This window comes from Camellia sinensis, chromosome 6 (genome assembly GCF_055761805.1).
Source record: "Camellia sinensis isolate YWXY chromosome 6, ASM5576180v1, whole genome shotgun sequence".
In the NCBI taxonomy this organism is placed as follows: Eukaryota; Viridiplantae; Streptophyta; class Magnoliopsida; order Ericales; family Theaceae; genus Camellia; species Camellia sinensis.
In genome coordinates, this window is record NC_138966.1 from 133,745,309 (window position 1) to 133,765,607 (window position 20,299).

A 20,299-nucleotide genomic window follows, 5' to 3' on the forward strand; every position below is an offset into this window, starting at 1 on the left:
CAAGTTGGTGCATTTATAGTCATAATACATACTCTAGCTTGTTCATGTTGGAACCTTTTGCATGACAAAGTCTTTATTTCTTTTTAGGCACATGAGGTATGAACAACCTTAAAACAATATGATATTCTTGAGCAATATGTATGTTGTTTATAAAATTTGAGTCTTGGATTGAGGGGACTAATTTGTGGAAGTGAATAAATAGACTCTTATGAACATCATAAGAAGTTTTGTCTATTGATCTTATGTTGGACTTTTGTGTTTCTGGAATCTGGATATTGGAATTTTGTGTTAATTATGAAAATATGTTAAAATACAAATTCAAGCTTGTACATGTAGTTGAAGCATTGTTTCATGCTTCAATAGTCATAATTTGTTATGCTTGGGCATGTACTTGGACTTTTATGTGGATAGGGGTAGACCGGGTGGTCAGAAGTTCACCAAAGAGTGGCAAAACATGTTAGAGGCATCGGAGACAAAGGCGATGACTGGAAGAGACATAGAGCAGTCCAGCCAAGAGAGAGAGAGAGAGAGAGAGGCAGTGGAGAGCTCAAAGTACTGAGCTCGACCTGAGATAATGTATTCTACCTTTGTTGTAATTAAAGTATCACCTTCTATATATGGGATATGAGCCTATGGTCGTAACTAGATATCCAGAATATTTGTCATATTTACTGGTAGGATGACACACTGATTTTGCGATTTGATATGTTAGCAGTGGCTTAATGCATTTCAGAGGCGCAAGTTAATAAAGTTTAAGGCTGATTTGCATCTGTTATTTGTCAAACAAATGGAACCTCCTCTCATCTGGAGATATGGAATTTTCAAACTTTGCATAATTAAATGATAATGAGGTCTTAACAAGGAAGGTGGAATTTGGGTAGAAGTATCTATTCAATTCAAAGTAAAATTGGTAAATACCACCAAATGTGAAATGGCTACCTGATAATCAAACCTACCTTTTTTTTTCAAGCAGCTTCCATGGAATAAAACCACCACTGGCCTACCTGTCAATCAAACCAACCTTGTTTTTGTTTTTGTTTATCAAATTCCTAAATAGGGACCCAATGCAAAGCAAAGCCACTAATTTTATTATACCCTTTGGATAATAGATATATAGGTTATCTTCTCTTGTTCTAGTTTCAAAATTTTTGTATGTTCTTCAAAACAAGCCACCATAGACTCGTAGTTTCCAAAAACAGAACACATTTGGGAGTGTTTTTGAAATGGGTTTGATGGGTGAGAACCTAACACAGATTGTGATACCTGTGGCTGCTTTAGTAGGGATTGTGTTTGCTTTGTTTCAGTGGTTTTTGGTGTCAAAGGTGAGGGTAATTGGGTCTGGTTTGGATGGATATAAGGACAGGTTGATCGAAGAAGATGAACCAGAGAAGGGTATTGACTCTGAAGAGGCTGTTGCCATGTGTGCTGAGATTCAAAATGCCATTTCTGTTGGTCAGCTCTCTCTCTCTCTCTCCATAAGTTCTTGTGCCTTGTTGCATTGTGATTAATGGAATTCAGCATGATTGATTTTTGGTCCATTTGACTTTTAAAAACTGCTTTTCAATTAAATCAATTTTTTTTTTTTAAATTTTAATCTTTAGTTGACTCTTCCAATTTTCATTCCTTTGTTTATTAAGTTTTTAGGTGCTTTTAGACTACAAGTCCCTAATAAGTAAAAATAAAATAAAAATTGAAAAAAGACAACTGAAGACCAAAAAAACCAATAATGAAGCTGGTTGCAGACGTAAAAGGATGAGAAGTAGGATTTCTGACATGAGTAATTCTGATTTTTTTTTGTTTGTTTGTGTTTTGATCATAATTCTGATTGAGTACAATAATTTTAGTACAAGCTAATCATTTTAGAATTATGCAAAGATGTTTGAGCATGGGGTGACACAGTTGTTATTGACGGTGCTGGTGACAAAGAGGCCTTGGAAGAGAGATGTGAACAGGTATATGTTGCTTCATTCTTCGAAATGTGAAGCCCTATTTGCCTGTTGAGTTTATTCTTGAACTGTTGGTGATTGATTGACCATTAGTTAATTGAAAAGCAATAGCAAAAAAGTAAAAAATAAAAAATTTCTTCTGATCCTAACTTCATTATGCTACCTATCATTTGTAATTACAGATTAGGTCGGCAATTGATTTGAGCACTTCTGATTATGACAAGGAGAAGTTGCAAGAGAGATTAGCTAAGCTTTCTGGTGGTGTTGCTGTATTGAAGGTCTGCCTCACTACAATGCAAACTTCTCAGGCTAGCTAAGTGCCTGCTTGTTTGGTTTTGTTTTTGCTTTTGCTTTTGTTTTTTGCTTTGATTTTGTGTTTTCAGAAACAAAAACAATGAAAAGTTCAAAAACCTCCATTGTTTTCATTTTTATGCGAAGACCATTTTAAAAAAATTTCGAGAACATCTTTTTGGTGTTTCTGTAAAAATGGGTTGTTTTCAAAAAAATTCCTGAAAGCAGTTTTTTCAGAAAACACAATATGAAAACAAAAACACAACCAATCAAGTTTCTAATTCTCATATGCTGTTATCATTGCAAGTGAAGCAGTACCCCTGATAAACACAATTATGAAACTTGTTTGTTTGATTGCACAGATTGGAGGAGCAAGTGAAGCTGAAGTTGGTGAGAAGAAAGACAGAGTAACAGATGCTCTAACTGCCACAAAGGCAGCACTAGAGGAAGGAATTGTACCGGGTAGGGAGCTTCATTTTAATTGGCTTTCTCTGAATCTCTAGTTTATCGTAAATGGATAAAAAGATTGACAAAAAACACTTTCTTTGCAGGTGGCGGAGTCGCTCTTCTTTACGCATCAAAAGAGTTGGACAAACTGCCAACAGCCAACTTTGATCAGAAGATTGGTGTTCAAATTATTCAGAATGCACTAAGGTCTGAAAGTTTTCGTTTATAACCATTAATAAACCGAAAAGGTCTTTTAGAATTATTTTTTATTTATTCATTTATTTATTTTTCCATGTGTTGTGGGTCTCATTAAAATACTCGAAAGCAGCCATTTCTAGATCACTCATTTTGTATTATCGCAAACTAATGAGCCTCTTCTTGCTTCAAACCTGTAATCAAAAGATAGCAGCTTTGAATACTAACCAATTTTCCATACAAACGGTTCAATTCCATTGCAGATGCCTGTGCATACAATAGCTTCGAATGCTGGAGTTGAGGGGTCTGTTGTTGTCAGGAAGCTATTGGAGCAAGACAACCCTCATCTTGGGTATGATGCAGCCAAAGGTCCGTAGACCACCTTGCATATCATCTTGTTTCACCACATGACTGCGAATGTTATTTTCAGCTTGTACTAAAATGATTAGCTTCTGTTTCTGTTGCACGATCAGGTGAATATGTAGATATGGTAAAGGCTGGAATTATTGACCCATTGAAAGTAGTTTTAGATATGGTAAAGGCTGGAATTATTGCATTCTAGAATTATGCAAAGATGTTTGAGCATGGGGTAATTCAGGCATGCTAAAAATCTGTCAGGACATCAATTAAGGTGTTACCTTCTAATAATAGTATAAAATATGCCCTTATATATGAATTTATGGGTTTTGGGATTTGTGAAGTAAACATTTAATTCCGTACTCGTCATTGAAATTCTTTGTATTTTCTTTGTGATATTATGTGCAAAATTCCTCTTATTAAGGGTAAATAAGTAGTATAGATTATGCTGAACATGACGCTCATAGACTCATAGTGTTTTATTACCTGTCATGATTAGTTTAGGTAGTATGTGGTAGAGTTTCTAACAGAGTGCACAATGTGATCTATCATTTATGTTTTTGGATGGAATGATAGCTTGACATGATATGAGAGCATATCTGCAATGTAGCGATAGCCAACATTTGCAGTGTAGTTAATGTTCTTAAAGAATCGTGGAAATCATATTTTATTGTCTTTTCTTTTTGGTATATTTCAACATACACACATTTCTCTAATCTAATGTTTTGGAGTTTCTTATTCAATGTACTCTGAAACTCTGCTACAATTTCATTTACTAATAGCATAAATGCCTTGATCTATGAAAATAGTCATAATTTGGTAATCAGGATAACCTGTTTTATTCTCCTCTTCCTGAAGCTCATGTTGTCATCTTTACTTCTCTTAAAATTTTCTACTGCATCATTTATTATTTTCCTTCATGTTAAATGCAATTGCATCAGCAATGATATGTGCATAAAAGTTTACGCACACAGTATCCACCAATGTCTCACAAAATGTACAAATCGCTGCATTTTGTGCACACAAACTTTCTGTGCGTGTAGGGTTTTGCATTTTTATACATGTCAAATGATGAAGTTTCATTTTGTCATGAGAACAATGGTGTTGGTGTTCTTGTTGCAATGACAGATATTCACAAGGCTAATTCTATTCTCTCAGGTTGGAGGACACGAAAACTATGGAATCAAAGACGAATTCCATTGACAGGGCTGTTGCTAACCTCATGTTTAGTAAGGTGGATTCGGGTGGAATAGATCTCCTCGCTGCAGTGTCATCCAAAGAGGAAGCTAAGGGAACAACCAAGCAGTGCAACTACAGCTTGAATCAGCCACAACAACCTCATTGGCATCACCACACAAGAAGCTCAACCGGTGATGTCGAAGTTCCAATCTTCGGTTAAATGAAGCCACACTTGTTGCTGCAGCAAATAGATCCATGCAAATTTCTCAAGCACTATATTGTAAGCACTATGTAGTCGGTACATGCTGTCTCAACTCAACAGAGATGCACATTTCAGATTTCATGGAGTACGTGGACCTCTTTAAATGTGTATGTATATATATATATCAAAGTGGTTTGTATTTGTTAACAGGATGTGAATTCTTGATGCATCCACTCAATTTTGGTTAGCACCTAAATGAGTTATATGTTTCTGTTAAATTGATTATTTTTATTTTAATTTTGTTTATAATTTTTCATCTTATTGCATTGTTTTTTATTTTTAATTTTGTTTTTTATTATTTTAATAAACATCAATTATTAGTTCTTAATAATTGTTTATGACAGGTATTTTTTTCAACCATATAAAATTAGCACAACTTCAAAAATAAAAAAAAATAAAAATAAAGGCTATGGAGGCGTTTTTTGAACGTCACTATATCCCTATTCCAACGGTTAGATTTTTAAAATGTATAAATATCTTTGACGGCGTTTTCAAAACGTCGCTAAATGTCATACTGACGTCACAGTACAGTTAGGGTAGGACATTTGGCGGCGTTTTTAAAAACGCCGCCTATACTAATATACCGACGTTTTCCAAACGCCATAAAGCTATAGCGACGGCCGCGTCTTCGGCGTTTGGTACAAAACGTCACAAAAATAATTAGCGACGTTTTCAGTACCTATAGCGGCGTTTTTAAAACGCCGCTAAAAGTCGATTTTCCAGCAGTGTATCCAGCTAAGATATATGGAGAGATTAGCTATGGAGTCAGGCAATGAACCTCTAAAAAGATTGTAACCCGCACCAATAAATTGTAAACTGGTGCAATTTGTTAGAGATGAAATAAAAGTGAGGTCATCCTGCAACCGATTTTGGAAAACACCTATCCATCGAAGACCCAGAAGTTTTCCAAGATCTCTCGGCATTGTCCCGCTGAAATCATTTGCAGGGAAGAATATATTTTCAAGTTCTGAAGCGTTTGACAGTGAAGTAGGAAGTGTTCCAGTAAACAAATTTTGCAAAAAATAAAGAAACTTGAGATAAGGAAGTGTGGAGCCTATATCAGGAGGAATATTTCCTTCAAGTAGGTTAACACTTACTGATAACAAAATGATGGTGGAAATATTGTAAAGGCCAGCTGGAACTTTGCCAGATAGGTTATTCCCCCTTAACCAGACACGTATCAGGCCTTGAAGCCTAGTAAGTTCCGCCGGAATCTTCCCATGCAAATTACATTCTGATAAAGAGAGAATGGAAAGAGATGAGAGGTTTCCAATGAAAGGAGGGATGGTTCCTGAAAGCTTGTTTTTACTCAAGGCTAAAGTTCCAAGCCATGACAAAGAGCCCAACTCGGCTGGGATGATTCCGGCTAGGTTGTTGTCGACCAAGTTCAGCCATTCAAGTTTTGAGCAGCGAGAAAGCTTGCTGGGTATTCCACCGCCAAACGAATTGTTGCTGAATTCTAATTTTTGTAGCCGAAACAAGCGACCCATCTCTTGTGGGATTGGGCCGTGGAAGCTATTGTTTTTGAAGAACGATACTTTTGAGGAAGGAAAGGTTTCCTATATGAGGTGAGAGCGATCCAACCAGGCCTTGGGACATTAGAGTTAGCCCAATAACTCTATCAGGATGCAAACGACTACACAAAATGCCGTCCCAGTGGCAGTACTTTGCCGTCCCAGTGGCAGTACTTTGGCACTACAAGAAATTACATTTTTGGCGACCAAATTTAGCTACAAAAATTAATTTAGTCGCCAAAAGTCAGCCCTTTGGTGACTAAAATTTGAATTGGTCGGCAATGTTCCATATTTTAGCTACTAAAATTTTTTAGTAGCCGTATATCATTTATTGGCGACTAAAACATAATTAGTAGCTAAAAAATGACCCAATCAACGACTAAAAAATAGTTAGTCACTAAAAATAGCCCAATAGGCGACTAAAATACAATTAGTAGCTAAAAATTTACTCAATAGGTGACTAAAAATGACTTAGTAGCTAAACAATGACCCAATCAGCGACTAAAAAATAGTTAGTCGCTAAAAATAGCCCAATAGGCTACTAAAATACAATTAGTAGCCAAAACGTTACTCAATAGGCGACTAAAAATGACTTAGTCGCTAAAAAAGGCGACTAAAAAAATCTTGGTCCCTAAATGTATGATCTTTGGCTACTAAAATTAATTTAGTCGATATTAATTTACTTTTACCGACTAAATTTTAGTCGGCGAATATAATCAAAAAATTTAAAAATTAGACTTCAGATTTCGGAGGGAAAAACGTCTTTATTTATTATTGGCGACTACAAAACTTGGTCGGCAAAGAAAATAAGGTTTTAAAAATACAGATCTGTCTCTCACTCTGTGACTCTCTCTCTTTCTCATTCTCACTCTCTCACGCCTTTGCCCTCCTCCAGCTCTCTCACTCGCCTTTGTCTCCATCATCGTCGGGTACGAGAGCATCACCGCCATCGCACACGAGCACCACCGTCAATCCACCATTGGAGCATTGCCCCAGTTATACAGAATAGCAGCAGTACGGAAGCCTCGTTGCATCTAGCGAGGGTTGAAGTCTGTCTAGATATTAAAAAACTATTTTTTCTTCTTCAATACAATGGCTCTCTCTCTCTCTCTCTCTTTATTCTCCTCATCAGTTTGTTCTCCAAACAAAAATTCAACATAAATTGCAGGTAATCTTCTTTGGTCCTTGCAAGATTTTGATGGCAAAGTTTGTGTTTGTTTTTATTTTTATTTGGCAACATTTTTAAATAGAAAAACATGTTTTTAATTGTTTTCAAAAAAATCTGCTCAAATTTGTTGTTTATGTTGATTTTGAATTGGATTGTTCAATCTTGCCAGGCCAGATTTCTTCAAGTTGTTTTTTGTTCACATCTATATTTATTTTGCTCACCAACTGTTCGACATTTGGTCTGGACCCCAAAGCATCTCTAGTTTGCTCACCAACTGTTTCACAATTGATTTGTGATACATAAGAATGATCTGCTGGAGCAATTTTAATTGTGTACTTTTGTGGATTTTTGTTAATTGTTTTTATTGATACTAATGTACTCGATAGTAATCTGTTGGAGCAATTTTCTTCTGGCAAGATTGATGTAGATGGTTGAGCAATTTTTTGCTGGCAATTTTAATCTGCTTGATAGTAATCTGTTGGAGCAATCTATTGATACTAATGCTCTGTTTGAAAATTGGTTTGTGATGCATAGTAATCTGCTGAATTTTTGTGATGCATAGGATTTTTTTTAAGATGAACAAGTTCTGTACTTTTAAGTTGTTTGTGTTTTAAGATGAAAAGTTCTATTTTTGTTGAACAATTCAGCAGATTCGACCTTCATTTCATTACACTTTTGGCCACTTATGATTTCAAGGACAACGACACCGAAGCTAAACGTATCAACCTTCTCAGACAACTGTCCATGGATGGCATATTCTGGTGCTGTATAACCCCTGTTGCATGAGAAAGTAGTTAGTTATCATTCAATGGTTTCAAATATTTTACTAGAAGTACTAGATTTGTTACATGAAAACATATCACTGGTTTAATTTCAATTAGGAATCAAAATAGCCTCTAATACAATCCATTATGTCACTCACAAAAATTACGGATGTATGTCACTCACAAAATAGCCTCAACATTGTTCTTTTAGGTATCTTTTCAAAGATATGGAATATCAGATATGCAAACCATTAAAAGATTTGAAACTCAGCATTGAACATAGGGATTAATAAGCTGAGAAATGGTTGGTTTCATGCTTACAAGGTCCCGGCAAATCTGGTGCTAAGATGACTTTGTTCCTCAGGTGGAAGCCTTGCCAATCCAAAATCAGCTATTTTGGGTTGGAAATCATCATCTAGTAGAATATTGCTGAATTATATTGCTAGTTTCTTCACTGCAATTATATTTCCATTTTTCAGAGTACCCTATTCAATGACTTAAGGATGAAGTTGAGAATATAAATATGCAACATTCAATTTGTGAATCAAAAATTGTAATGAAACTGGTTGGGATTGTTTGTCTTATTTTTTGTTGAATTTGAATCGAAGGTTCACTTTAAGGATTAAACTAGGATTAGTAAGGGACCTATTTACACATCTTGTGGGATTATTTTAAAGGGCAAAAACTCAACTTTAATGGATTCACAAAAGTGAAGTTATTCATTATCTTCATCATGAATATGCCAAGGCTCCTCTATTTGCTGTTGGAACTAGTATTGGTGCTAACATTTTGGTATGTTGTGATTGTTGGATCTGTTTTATACCTCATATATTTAAGTGTGATGTTCAAATTGAATTTAAAAAAAAAAAATCTATTTCCCTGAACGTTGGCCACGATTAGTTCTGTTTCTGTTACTTGATAAATTTTAAGAGTTTGTTGTCAGGCTGTGTGAATTTACAGGGCATTTGTTGTTGTAAATTTAATTAATCTCACATTCTTTTCAACAAATTTGAGTAACACTGTCATCTGGATTTGTTTATATATAATCTTATAATTTGTTTTGGTGTGAAAGTCACAATTTTATAATTTGTTTTCTTTTGAAGCATTATATTTATTTTCTTGCAACTGAATTTGGCAACTCATTAGTTTTGGTGTATAGACTACAATATTATAGAGATTATTTTACAAAAAAAATGGGTGGGCAATGCAGTGATAAGTAGATGTGAATGTAACTTATAATTCTATAATAAATTGTAGAGTGAAACTCCTTGTCATGGTGTATTTGTGATTGTAAATTCCTAGAAAATTGCTCTGCACATTATGACATTCAAATAGCTGGAACAATCTTAGTTCTTTTTGTTTAAAGAATGTATACCCATTAGAATGCAATGATATACAATTATTTACTTGCTATTCTTGTCGTGTTTTTCATTTTGATTGTGAATATGTTGCCTATATTTTAATAATTTTGTATTTTTTTTTTTGGGTGTTAAATATGTGCATATTCATTTTTATTTTGTTTATTTTGATTGTGAATATGTTGCCTATATTTTAATAATAGCTGCTATACCGAAGTAACAACTAAGTAATGGCAGATTTTGTCCAACATTTTACTTTACAGACTACCGACCTATCAAAGGGGGTTCCTTCTAGGAGCTATAATTAGAAGCAAAGATAGTAACGTTTTCAGGATGATAATTGTAGCTACCAATTTGTATAGAGAGCTCTAAAGATGAAGGTCAAAGTTCTGTATGACTGAAATGCAAAAACTTAGTCGAAAATGTTATACACATAGTCGAAAAAAAGGGGTTCAGGGGCGAAAATGCAAAACAGCCCCCGAGCCACTATTTTTTCGTAACGGGAAGCTTCCTGGTGATAAATGTGACATGTAGGGATAGACGGTATGTAAGTAGGACACGTACGTTGGGAGTTAGGGTTGAAAATGTCATATACTTAGTCGAAAAAAGAGGTTCGGGGCCGAAAATGCAAAACAGCCCCCGAACCACTGTTTTTTCATAACGGGAAGCTTTCCGGTGATAAATGTGACATGTAGGGACAGACGGTACATTTTTAGGGACACGTACGTTGGGAGTTAGGATTGAAAATGTCATAAACTTAGTCGAAAAAAGGGGTTCGAGGGGCGATAGTGCAAAACAGCCCCCGAGCCACTATTTTTTCGTAACGGAAAGCTTCTTGGTGATAAATGTCACATGTATGGACAGACGGTATGTAAGTAGGACACGTATGTTGGGAGTTAGGGTTGAAAATGTCATATACTTAGTCGAAAAAAGGGGTTCGGGGGGCACCATTTTGCAAGAACTAAATGTGACGAAGGATATATCCTGTTGACCTAATCGGTTGGAAATTCAAAAAATGAATTTGTAAAGTTCAGCTAAGGTTTAGGCGCAATTGTGTATTTGATGAGTTTAACTATCACCACTACAAAATGTGCAACAACAGTTGAGAATAGTAGACAGTTCATATAACATGGCCTCAAGATTTGGCTGATAGGAGGATAATTCCTCAGCAATAGTTCAGGGAACTTAGGACTAAAGAAGCTAAGTATTGAAGATAATTATTCAAAATTAGATGGTGTTATGGAAGAATAGTTAAGCATAATCTTTTTCAGCTCTTGTCCCCATAAGCCTGTAAAGAACCCAAGGCATTACTCATTCACAAATAGAAGAATACGTAACCTCTATAAACCCACTAACTACTCAAATAGAAATGAACAGTATTATGATTTCATTACATTGTTGACTTAGTTTCTTCTTCAAGGAAAGCGTTTCCAAACGTTCTATGATTATATCGAATAAATTAGAATCTTTTATGAAGGCAAAGTACACGCCAATTTCCATCCATGGAGGTCACAAAAGCACTGTTTTAATGTAACGGGAAGCTTCATGGAGGTCACAAAAGCATAAGCATAGGGAAAACACCATCTTCATGCTAACCAACACAATCTTCTTGCCTTTACAATTTGCTTAATTCAGGTTTCTTTATTGTAGCGCCAGTATTGAGTTTTATGGATATCAGACAAACTGTAATGATGGGTCCTCTTACATTTTTATAACAAATAATTTTTGGATGAAATGGTAAGTACAAACATAATTTCTGTAATATGGTAATACCTACTAAGTTTACTTTCACATTTAACTACTATTTTTTACTTAGATTTAGAGATTAAAAAGCTAAAACAAGAACTCATGATGGGTCCATGTCTGGATGTCTTTCATTAGTTAATAGCTATTACTGTCCTTGTCTTTTAATGTTTGAAATTATTACAATATATATATGTCGTCCAGAAGTGCCTCTATACGCACCAAACTAATGATGTTTTTGTTTTTTTGCAGATGTTTTTGGACATACAAATGTGGATATGTTTTTTTTGACAAGTACGGGAGAGCATTGTTTTTATATCTCTATCCGTATAGATAGTGGTTTGTACAAAATACTTTTTTTGTGTGGTAAATATCAGCTAAGTTGGCATGGTGAAAAATAGTTTTGGGGCAGTACAGAATATAATTTTTGTTGTGGTATAGAAGTTGTAGGTGTACAATTAATTTGGTTATTCCTGTATTATGTATGGAATTAAATTATTGACATTGGATTAGACTTGGTTCTTATGGAATTTGTAATATATATAATTGGACGTTTAATATTAATTATTTGGATGGTTGGAACTAAAATGTGTGCACGTGGTTGAATGTTTGATAACATATTTAGTGTTGATGGATTATATTGTTCATACAGGGTACAAGTTGTATTAATAATGTATAAAGGTTGTTTAGAAATTTTTTTTTAGAAAAAAAAAAAAAAACACGTACCAAATATTTTGGTAGCTAAATACGTAATCAAATGTTTTGGTGAATAAGAATTTAGTAGCAAAAACATAACCCAAAAAGTTTAGCGACCAAATAATTAGTAGCTAAAACAATTGAGAATGATTCGAAAGAAACTATTGGCCACTAAATTTTTTAGTCACAGAAAAAAAAAATGGTAACATTTGGCCACTAAAACATTTGGTGGCAAAAAGTGATGTTAAGAGGCATTTGGCTACGAAACGTTTAGTGGACAAAAGTAACAACGACCAAAATTACTTAGTCGCTAAAAATATGTATTCTAGTGGTGACCAAAATGTTTGGTCTATAATAGTCATTCTCATTTTATGGTAGCACTTTTAGTGACTAAACTTTAGTCGCCGAAAACACCTTTTGCCGACTAAATAATGTTTCGTAGCCAAATGATTACTTTCGAGGACCAATTATTTAGTAGCTAAAAGTGAACTTTCCCCGACCAAACCAACTTCGTAGCGAAAAAGCCTCATTCGGCGACTAAAAGTTTTAGTGGCGGAAACATAACATTTGCCGACTAAACTAAATTTAGTAGCTAAATGTAGTCACTTTCGGCGACCAAACAAAGTTTAGTCACCAATACTATCGCCGACAGGGTAAAGGCGACAAGCTTGGCGAAAAAATATTTTAGTCGCTAAATCGTTTCAGCGACCAAATATTGAACTTTTGGCGACCAATGTTTTGGTAGCCAAAAGTGACATTTCTTGTAGTGAGTAGTGGAGTGAATGATTCCAGGAAGAAAGGGCACCAAATGGGTCTTCAACAATTGCAGCCTTGAAGGCAAGCAATGCAACTCTATCTGTCTCGTTATGTGCCGTAGAAGTGGCAGCAGGGATACTGCAGAAATAGCAACACCACACAAGGGCAGTGCAGAGGATAGTAAGCCACTTTGACATGATTTTTTTGGTAATGGATGAATTGATTATTTCATCAAGGTAGTATATAACATTATAAAATGAAATTTCCTAGACTTTTTTCCCCAAAAAAAAAAAAATTTGTTATTTAATGTTATTTATTTTTTTAAAATGTCAACCGTTAAAAGATAAAAGTTTGTTGATACAGTGGCATTTTCGTTTGAAAAGAACTTTTTTTGTTTGATTTTTTAATTTTTTGACAAATTTAACCTGACTAAATTAGTTTCATTTGAAAAGAATTTTTATTTTTTATTTTATTTTTTTTAAAAAAAATAATTATAATTTAAATATGACATTATTTAATCTATTTATATTTTGGGGAATTGACCTGTAAATCCCATTTTATGGATTTATAATCCATAAGGTCCTAAATGTTTTCTTAGTGACTGGATGGTCCCTTAATTTGTTTGTTGACAGTTTTGCCACTACTAGTATTATTGATTGACATTTGGTGTGGGTTTGTATGGGATAAGGTGAATGGGTGTTTGTGTCACGCTGATCGAAAAAACACACTAATACTATTTTTAATTTAGTAAGTGGGTAAGACTCAAAACATGAGACGTGGGTTGTGACGTGAACACAAGTAATTTGACATTTTTTTTTTTTTGACGTGGATTGTGTCACGTTTCAGCTTCCCATCAGTTTGACCCTTTGTTTTCCAATTTCCATTTGTGACGAATCGACGTGATTCCACCGATTCCACCGATTCTCATTCTCAATCTCACCGATTCTGGTACTGTGGTTCCTCACCGATTCACAGTTTTGGTTCTCAATCTCAATCTCAGTTTTGGTTCCGCAGTTGTGGTTCCACACTGGTTCCACAGTTCTGCACACAATCTCTTCTTTTCCACCCTCTGAAACCCCCAAAGATCCATCTCCATTTCGAGCCCTGTGTTTGATTTATTGGAATCGAATATTGTAGATTTGAGAGGCGAAGAAGATAATAGGGCTTTGTTCGACATTGACTTGAACCTAGGGTTAGATTCTCCGCTTCCTCCCCTATTGGAAGTCGAAAAGTCCGAATCTTTGGCAGGCATCGTCGAAGAAGTTGCTGAGATTGATTCGCCGGTTCTCTCAGTCGGCGAATGTGATCTGAAAGAAACTACAAAAATGTTCGGAACTAATGTTGTTGAGATTGAAAATGGAGAAGAAACTGAGATTGTTGGGGAAAAAACAATGGACATATCAGAGATCACGACTATCGAAGTTCAGTGCTTGGAGATGAACAGCGATCGAGTCTCGGCAGAATCGGTAGGCTTAAACGAAGTAAAGCATGAAGAAGAAGAAGCATATAATGTGAGGGCATATTTGTCCCCCACATAACAATATAATTTAAAAAATGAGTTATCAATAAGATATCTCTACTATTATGGGCTGCCCAATCAAACAAATTATTCATGGGACCAAATGAAATATAATTTCACCGTATGGGACTTTCTGATAAATTCCCCTTATATTTTTATACTTTTTTTAATCTTCATCCAAACCCAACCCACTTGCCAAACGGCAGCTGAAAGACTCGGGCAATAGGATGGAATGGAATGTTGACTGTGGTGGTGGTGGACCTAGAAAGAGCACCACATCCCTCTCATAGAAATAATTCCAATGTACCATTAATTGTAGCGTGACTTTGAGTCCGATTTGCAGCAAATTATTGTTTAAAAATTCACTTATATCCTTTTAATTATATTAATTTTATACTCAACATTATTTGAATTATGATCAATTTGATTAACTTGAATTTTTATATAAATAATGTAGAAGGAATTATTAAAAAAGTTTAACTATTATAACAAAATAAATTATGAATTTTTAATATTTGTCAATTTAAATCTTGATATTTTGATTTGTTTTCAATCATTTTCTTATTTTCGTTGAGTAAAAACTGATGAAAAAAGAGTATTTTAATAATTAAATTTAATATAGGTGTACATAAAATGCCTAAAATATTTTTTTTTGTTAAGTTTAATAATTAAAATATTATTTTTCATCATATTTACATAACAAAAATTAACATATGATTTAGATTGAAAAAAAAATTAAAAATTTAAATTTAAATTGATAAAATTAAAAATTTATTTTATTATAAGGGCAATCCTTTTTTTTTTTTTAAATAATTTTTCTAATAATCCATTAAAAGACAATAAGGCTCCGTTTGTTTTGACGTAAAATATTTTTGTCAAAAATATTTTATTCATTTTCCGTTGTTTAGTTGAACAAAAAACAAGTAAAACATTTTTTTTAAGAAGGTTTGCATCATTTTCTCAAAAATGACTTACCTTCTAAAATTTTGTAAGTCAATTTTTATAAAGTTGGCTTTCACTCTCTACCTTTCCAACACATTTACCCTTTTCAAATAAATATCTTGGCTCACTAAAAAATCATAAATCGCACTTTATTGAACCAAAATTTCTTTTTTAAGTAATAGCATATTTTTGTTTCAAATGTTAACTAAATGCTGAAAAATAAAAATAAAAATATTTTTTATGTAAAATTAATTTACAAAAAATATTTTTTATATATAAAATATTTTACATTAAAATAAACGGAGCCTAAAAATTAATGACCGAAATAAACCCATATCGAGACGGAATTTTGGATGCTGCTGCGGGGCCTGCGCAGCAGCAGCTGCTGTGTGACGAAATGGGCCCATTTTAGGGCCCATTTTGATAATCCGAACTGTTCACATTTTAAAAAATTTCAAGTAGAAGATGTTTGCAAAAAATCAGGTTAATCGGATATCGTTTACTAACATTTGTATTCATTTTAATACTTTAAATCACAATTATTATTTATTTTTGTAGATAAAAATGTAAGCGGATGAATGTGTAAATGACATTCGATTAATTTGATTTTTTACAAGCATCTTCTACTAGATATATTCTAAAATATGAACAGTTAAAATTATCAAAATGAATTTCAAAATGAGTCTATTTTACCATACAACAGCCACTGCTACGTAGACTGCACAGCAACATCTCCACTTCCGATTGAGACCCACCAATCGAAGAATTGGGCGAAGGTCAAAAGACGGCAATAGGATGGTAATTAATGTTTAGAGTGGCCCAAGAAAGACCAGTATCATCAATGGCTCAATTGTACATGTTTCTCGGGTCCTAATTTAGGCTCCATTATTTTACTCATATGATATTACAATAAAATTCAATTCAATAAATTATCACAAGGAAGTCTATTAAATACAAAAAATTAATGACCGAAATAAACCCAAATCAAGACCCACCAATCAAAGACTTGGGTGAAGGTCAAAAGACGGCGATGGTAAGGTAATTAATGTTCAGGGTGGCCTAAGAAAGACCAGTATCATCGATGGCTCAATTGTACATGTCTTTCGGGTCCTAATTTGGGCTCCATTATTTTTAGAGTAATGTTAGGGATCATGAAAAATATATCATGAAATATATCATGAAAATTTTTCATCCCTTGATTAATCTTGATTAGTGTGTGGTGTTTTATTGTATGGATAATCCAAAGGTTGAGAATCTTTCATGATAATATTCATGATATATTTTTCATGATCTCTAACATTACTGTTATTTTTATGACAGTGGTACTATATATACTAATTAGTGTATTAATTAATATACTAACATTAGTTATGATATTATTATTGACTCCACTCATTATTTACCTTACAAATTTTAAAAACTTCTTAAATTATTTTACATCATCAATTGGTACACTAGTTAGTATATTAATTGATACATATAACATTATTCTTTTTACGGTGGTGCTACATATATCAATTAATGTATATATTAATATATTAATTAGTATTATGTCATTATTACTAATCCCACCTATTATACAAATTATAAATATTTAAAATTATGTCACATCAGTTAGTATATTAGTTAACACAATAATTGATACATATGGCATTATTCATTATTTTATGAATAATATTATGCACCAATTAGTATACTAACTAGTATATCAATTAATGATGTGACATAATTTAAGATGTTTTTAGTATTTGTAATTTATATAAAAAGTGAGGTCAATAATAATGTCATAACTAGTATTGGTACACTAGTTAGTACACTAATTAGTGCATGTAGTACCACACTTATTTTATTCATATGATATTACAATAAAATTCAATTCAATTATCATTACAAGAAAGTCTATTAAATACAAAAAATTAATGACCGAAATAAACCCATATCGAGACCCACCAAATCGAAGACTTGGGTTAAGGTCAAAAGACGGCAATAGAATGGTGATTAATGTTCAGAGTGGCTAAAGAAAGACCAGTATCATCAATGGCTCAATTGTATTTGTCTTTCGGGTCCTAATTTAGGCTCCATTATTTTATTCATATGATATTACAATAAAATTCAATTCAATAAATTATCATTACAAGGAAGTCTATTAAATACAACATATAGTAAGTACAAAGAACTCTCTAAGTAGGATAAGAAAGTCTCAATAAATATACATAAAATATCACTCATATACCGATGGAAAGATTCAAACGAATATCCTCTCCTTATGAGATATAAAGATTCGTCCAGTTGATTATCGTAATTTCTAAAAATATATTTTGAATTAGAAATGGGTTTTGATGATGGCTTTCTAAATCTTCAAGCATCTAACTCAAATCAATTGAAAATGAGTGAAATAGCCTCTAGAGCATTTAAACCAAGTTGATTGTGAAGATGTGTAAGTGATTGAGAAATGAGAGGTGAGAGACTAGACTTGATCGGAAGCTTAAAGAGACAACTCAAGATTCAATTTTGATACTATGTTAAAACATCTAACTCAAAATCAATTGAAATCAATTGATGTTGAATGATGTAGTAGCCCTTGAAGTATTTAGATCAAGCTTGGGTGGCTTATGACGAGGATGTGAGACTAGTCTAATACTAAATTTTGACTTCCACAAATGTTTTGGCACACCATATATACTCATAATAAAATCTTAAATAAGGACTGCCAACAAAATAGGGGTTAGTAAATACAAAATTGCCACAATGGTATATATTCTCCAACTACCACACAATCTTAGTGTGAGTGAAAATCTGACCACACTGCCCGTTTAGTGATCAACTGGAGAGCACAGGCAGAATAGATGGCTTCGGTAACCTGTAACAGAAAGAAAAAGCTCCGGCGGTGGTTCTTCCACCCGGGGGCACTCCGACGATCAAGTCAGTATATCTCTCAAAGATAATCAAGTGCTAAACGTAATACTCAAAACATAAATTGCATACCATAGACCCATGGGGGTGCCTCTCTTTTATAATATACTCAATCCAAGTCCTATTAGAAGTGTGACTTCTAATAATTCCAATTCAGTGTTTACTTCGGACTCTCTAAGAGATAAAGATAAACTCTCTAAGAGCCTTATCCTTATCTTGGTTAAGTCCCCTCTTCGTCTTAGGACTCTTGTCCCTTATCTCGGATTCCGATATCTTCGGAGATAACCTCGGCTTCTCCGAGATTATCTCGGCTTAACTACCAGGACACGTGGCACCTCGGCTGACACGTCGGCGTCACCATGCCACGTGTTGGTATTCAGAAAATACATCCCCACAACTGCCCCCTAGGTTCTATTACCTCGGCATTCTGAGGTGATGGAACCTATATCATTATTTTGTCACTTCTTTTCTGAGTAATGGCTTAAAAACTGCTTAGCCAAGATTATCCACTTTCAGTCGATGTGTTCTCTTCGGAGAACAAGGCTTCGATCGTACTCTCCCACGCGCATGAGCTGTCATGCATATCTAACCGTTCCTTTCACGTGTTTTGTCTTCATTGGAGCGTGTCGGTGACGCGCCTGAAAGCTGTCTTTCATTCGTCTGCGCCGTTCTGACGCGTGCGTTGCTCTAAGCGTAATAATTGCCCTATTTTTGCCGCCGTTTCACGTTTTTGACAAAACTTTTCCTTTGCTTCTATTTTTCCTTCACTTTTCCATTCTGTCTTCTTGCTCTTTCTCTCTCTGAAAGCTCCTTCTTCTTCGAATCTGCCATTGCTTCGATCTCTCTTCTGGAACTGCTCTTAATCCCTTACTCTTGCGAAGCCTTCTTCACTGTTAGAACCGATTCCTGATTTCGGCGAACATTGCTCCGGCTTCATTTGTTCCGGTAAGATTCATTCCCTTCAATGTCAATTTCTCTTTATGTGCTTTTGTCTGCCTGTTGCCATTACTGATCTTGTTCGAAGCCTTGGATTTATTTGTACCTTGAATTGTGGCTATATCTTGAACTTCTATACTTTTTTCACCATTCTTCTTGCCACTGTTCTTGATTTTTTTTTTTACTTCTGTATTTCTATTGTTTCTGAGAGCTATACCTCTGTTCTTGAATCTGAAACTTCGTCTTTGTTTTCTGTTTTTCGTATCTGTCCCAGATCTGTGCCTTCGATCTTTATCTTCATAGCTCATAGTTTTGGGATTTGTCTGTAGAACCTTTAATCTTTAGGGAAACCTGAAAAACGCCCATCTTCTGAAACACATTTAGCTTAAGCCGACATAATGGGTATGTGGAGGCATAGGGTAAATACCCCAACAAAACTAGAATACTTTAGGCAAGAATTCTCTATCCCAGCCGATGTTCATCTTAAACTAGCTGGGGATAATGATACCATCGTGCCCACAGACCATACAATGCCTTTTCCTGTAGTTGCTTTTACTGAATGTGGACTTCGGCTTCCACTTGATCCCCTTTTTCGTCAAGTTCTCCATTTCTATAAGCTGAACCCCATGCAACTTACTATCAATTCCTATAGGGTGATTAACGGGATTATAGCTTTAGCTAGGCAAGAGAACCTTAGAATTACCCTGGCCGACCTTCAATATTGCTATACCATGTGCCCTCTTGACCTGAAGGATAGGGGTTTCGTGTATTACCTTAAGCCGAGATCTACTCAGTACAAAATTATAGCCGACCTCCCAGACTCCAACAAGGGGGCTGGAGATGATTTTCTCATTGCTTCTGGAAATTGGGAATTTGGCCCTGACGAAGATGTCCACCTCTATCCTTTGCCTCGAACAGTTACAGAGGGCAAGAGTAAGAGCCCTGAGTCAACACTTAGCTGTTTTTATTTAAGTCCTTAATACTTTCTGTTCCTGACGTCTGTTTCTTTGTTCTGCAGATCTTCATCAGCCACCGAAGAATTTTCGCCAATCCTTCTTCCTAGGAACAGATCTGAAAAAACTCTTTAACCTTCCAATCCATAAACGAAAAGCCCCACTGTTACTAAACTTCATCCCTACATATAAATCCACTTTGCCCGACGTTCCAAGAAAAAGGAAGAAGAGCCTTTCTCCCCCTACTGCTACAACTTTAACTGCCTCTATATCCCGAACAGACCAAGAGTCCACATCTGACCCAGCCGATCTTCCATCCACTTCGGCCCCCTACTTAATACCAATTCCAGAACGTAAACG

At 34.6% G+C, this 20,299-nt stretch overlaps 1 protein-coding gene and 1 long non-coding RNA gene across 2 annotated transcripts; both read left to right on the forward strand.

The window, feature by feature from the left end:
- The first annotated feature begins 1,223 nt into the window (after positions 1 to 1,223).
- On the forward strand, positions 1,224 to 4,926 carry LOC145793588 (chaperonin CPN60-2, mitochondrial-like). Its single transcript, XM_082876456.1, has 7 exons — positions 1,224 to 1,452; positions 1,900 to 1,952; positions 2,129 to 2,224; positions 2,600 to 2,699; positions 2,789 to 2,890; positions 3,141 to 3,248; positions 4,395 to 4,926. The coding sequence occupies exons 1-7, from the start codon at positions 1,224 to 1,226 to the stop codon at positions 4,487 to 4,489; spliced, it is 783 nt and encodes a 260-aa protein (XP_082732582.1). The 3' UTR covers positions 4,490 to 4,926.
- A 2,439-nt stretch (positions 4,927 to 7,365) lies between these two features.
- On the forward strand, positions 7,366 to 11,812 carry LOC145792909 (uncharacterized). Its single transcript, XR_014333082.1, has 2 exons — positions 7,366 to 8,120; positions 11,477 to 11,812. It is a non-coding gene; the product is annotated as an uncharacterized LOC145792909 (long non-coding RNA).
- Positions 11,813 to 20,299: the final 8,487 nt, after the last annotated feature.